The sequence below is a fragment of the Melanaphis sacchari genome, unplaced genomic scaffold, assembly GCF_002803265.2.
Source record: "Melanaphis sacchari strain LSU unplaced genomic scaffold, SCAv2.0 Contig159_pilon_pilon, whole genome shotgun sequence".
In the NCBI taxonomy this organism is placed as follows: Eukaryota; Metazoa; Arthropoda; class Insecta; order Hemiptera; family Aphididae; genus Melanaphis; species Melanaphis sacchari.
The window spans coordinates 368595-380001 of NW_020270721.1; the positions used below are offsets into that span (position 1 = coordinate 368595).

Sequence of the window (11407 nt, forward strand, 5' to 3'; positions counted from 1 at the left end):
TAAATATTTTATGTGTTACGTTTAAAGTATTTTTAAAACTCAAAGTACCTACGTAATATAATAAATAATAATATAAATTAAGTTAGCGATATTGTAATTATATAAAGTTTCAAAAAATATACAACCAAAAAAATCGAGTGGTTTCCAAATCAGTTGTGGACAACGTATCGGCCTTTAGTGGATCAGTTTCCTCCAACCACCTCCACTTCGAGTAACACACTTACGCTTATGAATCATTGTCTACATAGTAAACACGTCTACAAAACGAAAAAAAATACGACGGCGGCGCCGGACGTTTGTGTGACGACCGTCTCTGTGAAGGCGTGGCAGTCGGTGGAGGTCGACGTCGTCCTCGTCGTTGATAACAATATGATATTTGTGGTGGAGGGGTCGCCGATGATCGGCACCACTATAGTCTTACGCCGCCGCCCATCGATAGCGATAACTGTAAAGTAGTGTTAACGCTTATGTTTTATCACTGTCAGTCGTCTGTGATCGCGACCAGTGCGCACTTTCATCACCTTATTCTGTTCACACAGGACGGACGGACGGACGAGTCGCTGGCGTACGTTTGACGCGAGAGAAATTCTTCGCACTCTGACGTCAGAGGTGGTTGCCGTTTGTCCAGCTCTCACTTTCAACTTCACAGTCCCCAGACTACGTGTTAGACACTAAATCCGGATATCCGTCGAGAAAAAAACAACAGCAACTGAACGTTACCGTGTAAAAAAAGGTGAGTGTATCAGCCTCAAACGTCCAGTCGCGCTCTGCCGATACGAAAATCGTCGGTGGCGATTTCACCTTTACAATACTATTGTATAATACCTAACCGAAGCATCATGCCCGAGTTTGTACTACTTTATACAATTGAATTAAATTTGAGGGTCAGACTATTGCCGTGGTGGCCAGACACCATTAACATGCCTATGGACATGAAATTTTTCTTTTCCTCGACAGAATAACTTGAAAATAAAATATTCCTTGCGATTATTAATTTACTCTAATATGGTTGGGGTGAAAGGTGACCCAGTTAACCTTGTGCTGATTAAAATTATTTATTTTTTTAATTGCATTGTCATTGGCCAAGACTTATACAATTGTATACTATTTGTTCTAATTAGAGGTTATTGTACAGAGTAACACAATAAATAGAATATTCAATTGAATAATTATTACAAAAATATTTGAATTTTATTCTAAATTTTTTAATTATTATTCTAATATACCTATAAATATGTTGTGTTATTACATTTAAATTGAAGGTTAACTAATTATAATATAATTCAATGTTTGACATTGGATGATATCTTATTCAACAATCCATTCATTTAATATTCTTGGCTAATATGTCAATATTATAATTTACTTATTCTTAGTATTATATTATATTATGTTTACCATTAGTAATATTTAATTAAAAAATTATCAAAGTATTAGTTGATCCTTGATATTTTTTCTCGAAACCGGTTTATTTACTATTAGAAAGTTTTTGATTTATAATACTATTAAGTAATAATATATGATTATAGTTTTAATATAATTTATGAATTTTACTAAGGTTGAATAATTGTAGATAATTTTTGTTTTAAGTCTTTGAGTATTTTATTGACCAATTAAGCATGAATAATTATATGTTATAAGTATATTGAGTAAATGCTTTTACTTTCTATTTACTTCTTATTATATTATTAAAATTTAAGTAGCTATTAACAATACTATAGTTTCTATGGTCTTATTATTGATCTAAATGTTCTTTTGTATATGTCATACCTAAATGTTGTATTATAGTCACTTAATTTATTACCTATACCTATAGGTTTATTAAATACCTATCTTTAACCTTTTAAAATATCAATTAATTCTAAAATGAACTGTCAAATTCGCTTATATTAGTGTTAGATACTACACTATTATGGGTATAACAATTTCCAATAATACTATTGATGGGTTTTAAATTTCATGTGGAGTAATTTTAACTATAAATAATGCCTAAAACTAATTTTTTTTTTTTTAAAATCCTTATTATACAATAAGTTTAACAAAATATCAATTTACCCGCATAATATATCAAAATAATAAAATGTATTAATTTAAAAATAAGGATTCTGTACATAATGCATGGCTGCATCTATTGTATCCCTCTCACTTATGAATAACAATACAACATAACAAATTTACGTTAAGTAGAATTTATTTTATGTTGTTAGCTTTAATATTAGAATATATTTATTCACCTATTATCAATTTATGAGTAAGAATATAATTTAGGACATCTTATAGGATATTATTATTAAAATTATAATTTTAAAGTTGTAATATTTAATGTAGCTATAGATTGTATTCTTAATTTCAAGTTTTATTACAAGTAAATTTGTTAGTATATTTAAGTTAACAACAAAACATTTGGTTCTACAAAAGAAAATTTTTCATGTTGTATGTTGGTAAAATGTAGACCGTAGAATCTTTTTAGTTATAAAATATTTTAAAAAATTAATTTAAAAATTTATAATTGAATAATTTTTCTATTTATACCCAGATATAACTGAATTGTTAGGGTATGAAAATATGATTTCTTAGAATTCCTTGAAAATCATTTCAATCAAACTTCGCTGCATTTATTTGACCAAATAAAATATATGTGTTACTAAAAGTAATTAATTATCTATTTATTTTTACGATTTGATATTGTTAAAGAGTAATATTATTTTATAATTGATATAAATTTATCTTTAATATTTAAGTCATCAATAGTGAGATATTATTTATTATGTATATATATTTTTAGTTCAGTGTCATGGCGTGCCCATTCATGTCCAAACTGCCCACTGCTTATGTCAAAAACTATGTTTCGGGCCTGCTTAAAACATATGGTCATTCATGTCCAGTTATGTCTAGATTCATAAATGTCGGATCCCCTGCAGGTGTTATAAATAATAAGACTAATAACAAAAAAAAGTGCCCGTTTCTAGAAGATGAAAGTACTGCAAAAGCAGTCAAAGAAATCAGCAAAGAAATTCAAGAGGATATAATTGAACCCAAACCTAAAACAGGTTTCAAATTACAATTTTTATTTCTAATATTATAAAATATGAACAAGTTTTAAAAGAATAAATGTTAAGTCAATTTAAGTATAACTTTACAGTTAATTGAATAACTTAAGCAATAATTGAATAGTTTATACAAATTTAAATATTATATATGTATTGATAAATGACATTAAAATATAAAATTTTATATTCTTATGTTTATAAATCTCTTCTAAGTTATTAGTTATTAAACTCATGATTAATAACAACCAATCACGGTACATTGATTTTGTATTTATTTATACATATTATATATTGATGTATTTTAAATTGACTTAAACATATATTTCATCATTTGATGGACTTATAATAAATAGATAATTTTTGTTTTAAGATACTACCTACAACTATGAAAAATTTTTCCATGAACAAATTATGCGTAAGAAGGTAGACCATTCTTATAGGATTTTCAGAAAAGTGAATAGATTGGCAATGGATTTTCCGTATGCAGTTGAATACACAGGAAATGAAAAACCAGTTACAGTATGGTGTTCAAATGATTATCTTGGTATGTCTTGTCATCCAGAAGTGAAGGGTGCAGTTCAGTAAGATGTGTTTTATATTACTCAGTTCTTAATGATATATTGATTTAATTATTGTAATTATTAATTAAAACTGAATATTAATTATTTTACTAGACGAACTTTAGACAAATATGGGTCAGGTGCTGGAGGAACACGTAACATATCGGGTAATTCAATGTTTCATGAGAATTTAGAGAAAGATTTAGCTGTACTCCATGAAAAAGAAGCTGCCTTATTGTTTACGTCATGTTATGTTGCAAATGACTCTACATTATTTACATTGGGAAAGATGATACCAGGTATAGATAATTTATTTTCTTGAATATTTCATACATTTTTGTTATCAACTATTAATTTTTTATTTGTTCAACATGTATTAGGCATACACATATTTTCGGATTCTGGTAATCACGCATCAATGATACAGGGTATTCGTAACTGTGGAGCTCCCAAGCATATATTTCGTCACAATGATCCGCAACATTTAGAAGAACTTTTAATGTCCGTTGATAAGGCTGTACCTAAGATAGTTGCATTTGAAACGGTTCACTCTATGACTGGTGCAATATGTCCACTAAAAGAACTTTGTGAAGTAAAGCATACTGTCAATAATTAATTTAAAAATTATTAATATTTTAAACTGGTTCAATTGTTTTTAGATATCTCATAAGTATGGAGCTTTGACTTTTGTAGACGAAGTTCATGCTGTAGGTTTGTATGGCAATCATGGTGCCGGTGTTGGTGAACTGCGCAGTCTAATGAATGAAATGGACATTATATCTGGCACATTGGGTAATTATATAAAAAAGTAGAAAAAATTTACGCAAAGTATAACTTGTGTTTTAAATTTTTCTAGGTAAAGCTTATGGTAATGTAGGAGGATATATTGCTGCTTCAAGCAATTTGGTTGATATGATCCGTAGTTATGCTGCTGGTTTTATTTTTACCACATCATTACCGCCCATGGTTTTAGCTGGTGCTCGAGCAGCTGTTAATGTATTAGCATCAGCAGAAGGAAGATCACTCAGACAAAAACATCAAGAAAATGTTGAGTACCTCCGCCAAAAATTATATGCTGCTGGGTTACCCGTTGAGTCAACGCCATCTCATATAATACCCATTAAGGTCTTAGTTTAAATAAAAACTTCTGATAATTATTTAATTTTATACACAACATATATTTTTTTTAGATTGGAAATCCAAATTTATGTTCAAAAATATCTGATATACTGCTCCAAGAAAAAGGACATTATGTACAAGCTATTAATTATCCAACTGTACCAATTGGCCAAGAAAAATTAAGATTGGCGCCTACACCACACCACACTCCAGAAATGATTGATGGACTTGTTGAGGACATGCTTGATGTTTGGGTAACACTCGGCATTCCTATTAAAGCGGTAAGGAATCAAAATTAATTTATTAATTTTAATAATTCGTTTTTTTTTATTATGTATTTATTCACAATTGAGATCAATTATTATTTGTTGGTTTTACAGACTCATTGTAGCATGTGCAAGAAAAAGCCTCTATGTGCCCGGATCAGTAATCATATACAAAACAACTGTAGAATTACTATTGAATCATGTCTGGCTCCCAATTGTTATCAATTAGTTAATGCCTCAGCTTAAAATCAGTATTTTTGGTCATATGTCACATCTTAAATAACTAAATTTTAAACTATTATTTTGATTTTTTATCTTTGGTAATGGGTAAACATTCTTATTTTTCTCAATTTTTCTAGCTTTTTACACACATGGTTAGGGGGTTGTCCACATAACAAATAGTAGTTCTGAAACTTCTACAATTTATTTCTAATTGTAATATTTCCAATAGTTTACTATGAAAAATACAAATCATTGTTTTTGTAATACATAAATGTACTAAATTATAATACTTATTAAAACTCACACTCCAAATTCTTTTTTTACGATTGATCACATAGGATTTTTATTCTATGAGTTGTTATTGTTCCAGTAGTTCTGTTATTATTTTTTAAATATATTATTTTACAAAATTATTCTGTTATCTCTTTGCAGTTATTAATATATAGTCGTTATATAAAACCGTAATTTGCTTTGTTTTAACTATAAAAATATTTTTATGAATGCATGAAAGTAAAATAATCAAAATTATGTTAAATAACTAAACATAATATTTTGTTTATTACTCAGTATTATTTTTTTAAATTAAATGCAAGTACAAATATTGTATTATGATACACGTGTTAAGTAACTTTGGATACTTGACTTGATAGTTGATTCTCAGTTCTGGGATCAGTACTTGATATGAAAATATGATTTTTTAGTGATTATTGATCAATGAGTAGTTTAAAAACTTAAGTTGTACATTGGTATTTATTGGTGTATTATGAACTATTGTATTTTTACATTTTATCCAACTTAAAAATCGATGAAATATAAAATGTATATACAATCTTCAAATATCAGTTATTATCTGATAATAAGTAATAAGTATTAAATTATAATGTATTAATATTATAGTTATTAGAGACTTCAGCTGAATTGTTCATAATCAAGACATCGCAACATCGGTATCAATACTGATATTGTTATTATTTATACCTATTTGACAAGTAATTAAGGTCGAATAAGACAATAAATATGAATATATTATCATCTTGTTAATATCTGTACATTTTTATACGCACAAATTGCTATTGTACCTAGCATAAATATATGTACTAATATAGTTAATGTTATTACAACCAGTTAAACCAGAGTTTCCCAAATTGTGCGCCGCAGTGTGTTATCAGAGGAACCGCGGATGCGCCTCGTTGCTGAAAATGTTATCTGGTCTAAAAATAAACAATAATATTTTATCTATTTTATTTAAAAAAATATCGTAAATTTTATTAAGGGCTCCATAAGCAAACTTCAACTCTGAAAGGGTGCCACGAGTAGGAAAAGTTTGGGTACCTAGAGTTAAACCATTTGAAATCGAACAAAATATTTGTGTGAAATTCTAGGAATCTTTCTGAAATATTTATTTATTTATTAAATTCATCCTTAAAACAATTTATGAAAAAAAAATTACTCATGGTCTGGGCGCCTAGCCATTTTTTATTTTTACTCAGCCCAGTTGTATTACTCAATTTGGCACTGGGTGTGAATTATATTTAGATTAAAGGTATATTATATTCATTTTGACAGTGGATTTATTATGGCGGCCTATAACAGAACTTTTTTGAAAGTAAGTCTCTGCTGCCAATATTTACGGTGCATAAATATATAACGACATTTTAGTCACAATCTCGTTCTTTTTTTTTTTAACTATTCATGTATTAATAATAAATTTAAAAAATTAGAAAAATTAAAGATATCGCGCGAATCACTTAGGCTTGACGAATAGTAATAAAAATCAGATATTAACATCTCCCTTAGAAAATGTTATTTTTTTTAATTATACGTTTCATTTTAATAATTTGGTGTAATAATACTCAGTAGCGAACTGGGAGTACAAAGCAGCCCGGAAAAATCATAATTTTAGAGGCCTTCAGTATACTAACGGTCCCGTATTTTAAAATAATCAGAAATCTGGGTTTTTATGTTTAATAATAATATTACTTACTTATTAATTATTAAATACCATTTTAATTAATGATTTCACAGTAACAATATTAATAATAATATATTTTATTCGAGCAGTTTCCCGGTATCCTTGTCGTTCAGTTCGCCACGACAGTACCTATACTAATAGTTTTAATTCTGAAATCGCAGTAAAAGCTAAAATAACAGCCGATTTTAGTCATCACGTTTAAGTTGTAGCGTGTCTTTTATAAGTTGAGAGAAGTTAGGTTTTAGATAGATCTATTAAGTCCAATCGTAATTTTGTCAAATAAAACATTTCGCCAAAGTATTTTATTATTTTAAGTACATTTGTTACGTAGTATAATAGGCATATCTTACAAACCGCCCGCAATAATAATATATGAACTGATCGCACGGAACGAGAAGATAATCTAACTTTTATAATTTGAGTACTTTGTTTCTTTTACTTGGCAGTATAATTTTCAGAGTTTTGTGGTTTAGTATAGTGTCGGTTCAAGGATAAAATGAATATTGTTTACTCAAGAGTAAAGTAATTTTTTGTTTTTGTTTTATAATTTTGGTAAGGTAAAGCGTGGAGCTTGATGTCTTGGCACACCTATCCCCCCTCCTGTTCATGTCTAAAAGGGTTTTATCTTTTTCAGACTGCTAGTTGTGTATGTTTAATTCTTGAGATACTGCTCTGAAATTAATCCCAATTTTATTTTGATCATAAATGCTCATTGCTGACTATACTTCTTAGTTCTTAATCTTCTCAACAACATTATGGTTTATAGAAAAAGCAATGTATTTTTTTTTTTGTCGTGGTTGGAGGTTTACATTAATTTTAAAATTTAAAATTAGTTTTCATTGCACTTTGGAGATAAATACATATTGGTTCTTGGTCAATATTTATTGGACCCAATTTAATACGAGGTTTGAATCTACCTATGGAATCAGACTTTACTTCCTGATACCATTTTCTAAGAACTATTCTATAGGTAATTATTTTACTACGCGTGATCAATTAACTTTTAAATTAAATTTGTGTTAGTGTTGTTGGGCTATCTTAAAAGACTGATATATACTTAACCGAATGAAATAAATATGTAAGTTACTAGTTGAATTTGAAAATAATGTAATATATTTTTGGATAATGAAGCGTGATAACATTTTATCGAATAAAAATCATTAAATTATTCGTTTACGGTCTACCGCATAATAATTTGTTAATTCAATATTTGAACTAATTTTCACTTTAATATATATGTTCCAAATTTAATATTTTAATTTTTTTAAATTTTTTGTGTGCCAAAAATGTTACAACTGTTAAATTATAATTAATTCAGTTAATTTTAAATCATGAAGCGCGTTTCCAACACTATTGGCATTGGATATAGTTCAAAAAACTGTTTCTCAGTACAATCGATTAAAAACTGTAACTTCACCGAACAAAAAAAAAATAATGATAAAAATAGAGCAGATGTAATTGAAAAGAATGATGATTTCGATAAGAATTAAGTAGGTACGTTACCTAATCGGAAAAGGGTGAATTCATTTTGGGAGTAACCGAATTGGTTCCCGTTTGAAAAAGATATTTTATTAAATAGAGCCGAATTGGTTCCCGCTTAAAAAAGGAATTTTATTAAGTTGAGCCGAATTGGTTCCCGTTTGTGTTCAGGTAATTTTTAATTTTTAATAACTACAAAATATAAATTAGATAGCATAAAATATACCTACACGGCTACACTCTATAGTCTATAGCAGTTAGTAAATATTTTTTAAAAAAAAATTCGCGGACCAAGTTTTAAGTGCCTTTTTCATACTTATACACTAAAAACTAAAGGCAAAGATACATACAAAATCCATTTATTTAAATATGACTTAATATATTATGAAATTACTATTATTTATTTTAATTTTAATATTTAGTACCTACCAGCGGCGTTTCTAGACAGCTTTCAAGGGGGGGGGGACCGAAACTATTTTTTAAATCGATATATTATACGTATCATTAATAATAATAATAAATAAATAAATAAATACAATTATACAATGAAATATTATATTATACATATAAATAATAATAATAATAATAAATAAGTACAGTTATACAATAAAATCTATTTTTCGTTTGTTTTTTGCAAACCGGTCAATTATATTATTTATATCTATACTTATATTTCTATGCACACGCATTAATGCCAGTCCAATCAATCTCGTTTGCCCCATTTGGCTCCTTAACCAAGTTTTTAATCTAAAAATTATGAAATAAATAGCAAGGAATTAGGTGAAAGCAAACTAATGATTACCGCATTATGGCATTATTCAAAAATATTTATAGTGTAAGCAAACGCAAAGTAAGCAAAATTAAAGCTTAAAATATAACGAATCTATGTAAAAATCACGAAAAATAAATCGCGAAAATAAAACAGTGAAAATAAAAATCGCGAAAAGTAAGTAAACCTATACGTATATACATAGAATAACGTATATTGTATATCGATAACGTATACCTATATTTATAATCCAAATATAACATAAGTGTATACGCCATATCGCCCAAATCTCTTGGTCACGGTATAATCCTTTTATTGTTATTCTTATTCTTATTATTACTTATTATCTTATGTGTACGCCATATCGCCCAAATCTCTTGGTCACGGTATAATCCTTTTATTGTTATTGATATTGTTATTGTTATTATTACTTATTATCGTATAACTTATATTCTGATATTGATTATTATATTATTATTTGCATTTTCGGTGATTGCGCTGTCCGGTTTCTGTCACAGAACACGGTACCTATCTGTTGAAATTTGTCACAGAACACGGGACCGGAGTAATGTGACCGCCGAAAAGGCACCTATAAAAGGCCACGCGAACAACGAACGAACACCCATTCCTTTACCAGCATTGTAGTAAGACCTACCCAGGCAGACTTACGCATTGTTGGTAAAGGACTTCCCCGCCTTGACGGATCTTGTTGGACTGTTGTGGTGCGCGTCCAGTGGTTCAATAGTTGGAGTATTCCGGCATTGGATCGGCCGCCCACAGTCAATGAGGCAATAGTCAGAGTTATTCAGGCATTGTCTCGACTGTTAAACAGTCCAACTTGATTCCTCCGTTGTCTCCCGTCAGTGCGATCATCGTTGCGTTTACGCTCGGACAGTGCGTTCATCGTTTATGCGTTTCTCTTATTTTAATATATACAATAAATTATCATCGTAACGTTTATAATTGTAAGTTACATATTTTTTATTGTGTCTTCGCCATTGCGACATTTTATTAAAATATTGTCATTAAGACAACTAAACCAAAAACCGTAAATTGTTATACTTTGTCATTGCGACACCATAACCTTTTCTTCAATCAAACAATAAGCATAAGCATTGTTTTTAAAACAAAAGAACAATCGTATTGCTGTGAAGTAAAATATTATGAAAATTGTAATACTAATTTATAATATACAATTTGCGAAGTGTTGAAAAGCTCTTCTCTGCAGAAGCGACACTTACATGAAGTGTTCCTAATATTAATAAAAGCTCTCTTATAACTGGAAAAATAACCATTTCTATTGTACAATAGATTGAAAAACTAGGATTTTCAACTACAGAAAAAAAATTGTGATTTAAGTAACTAGTTAATTTTACAATTAAAAAAAATAGTTGAGTATAGTACTTGAAACCCATTTTGATTTCCACAACTCTAACTCTCCTTTGAAGGCGATTTGATTTATTTCCAAAAATGAAAAGTTTTCAGTAATTGAATTTATTAATTTGTCCCACATATCTGGAGACATGTTGATTATTGAAGCTGGTACTAATTGCATGAGTAAAAATACAGAACTATTTTTTTTGCTGAAGAATCTCATGCGTAGATCTTCCAGGACATTGTCAAGTATAGGTATATATTATAAAACTCTACTATAGTTGTTTGATTTAGGAAAAGGTTAAGGTGTCGCAATGACAAAGTATAACAGTTTAAGTTTTTCCGGTTTAGTTGTCGTAATGACAATATTTACTTTCGATGGTCACGTTATCAACGGATTTGTACGAACGCAATTCACCTAAATTTTACTTTGAATAATACAATTCAAACAATCGACGTCCTTATTCTTCGCTGCTAGTATTGCCCGTTCACTTATCCAATCAAAATGTTTATAATTATCTTCAATGCTTGGAATACTTTTGTAATGAGTTCCTCCTTCGACGATATGAACTCAAAAATTTTCAGGAAATATTAAT

The 11407-nt window shown here is 28.9% G+C and overlaps 1 protein-coding gene across 1 annotated transcript; it reads left to right on the forward strand.

Annotated features, from left to right (window-relative positions):
- Window positions 1–493: 493 nt before the first annotated feature.
- On the forward strand, window positions 494–5296 carry LOC112592157 (5-aminolevulinate synthase, erythroid-specific, mitochondrial-like). The gene is made up of 9 exons (XM_025336157.1): window positions 494–733; window positions 2786–3050; window positions 3421–3631; window positions 3725–3909; window positions 3991–4202; window positions 4270–4402; window positions 4467–4735; window positions 4801–5010; window positions 5110–5296. The coding sequence occupies exons 2-9, from the start codon at window positions 2795–2797 to the stop codon at window positions 5239–5241; spliced, it is 1608 nt and encodes a 535-aa protein (XP_025191942.1). The 5' UTR covers window positions 494–733; window positions 2786–2794; the 3' UTR covers window positions 5242–5296.
- Window positions 5297–11407: the final 6111 nt, after the last annotated feature.

What these genes read in the sequence shown, in the direction of transcription:
- LOC112592157 (XM_025336157.1), top strand. Translation starts at nt 2,795, where the DNA reads ATGGCGTGCCCATTCATGTCCAAACTGCCCACTGCTTATGTCAAAAAC. An exon ending in TGAACCCAAACCTAAAACAG is followed by an intron (nt 3,051 to 3,420) that starts GTTTCAAATTAC and finishes TTTTGTTTTAAG; the next exon opens with ATACTACCTACAACTATGAA. An exon ending in CACTAAAAGAACTTTGTGAA is followed by an intron (nt 4,203 to 4,269) that starts GTAAAGCATACT and finishes AATTGTTTTTAG; the next exon opens with ATATCTCATAAGTATGGAGC.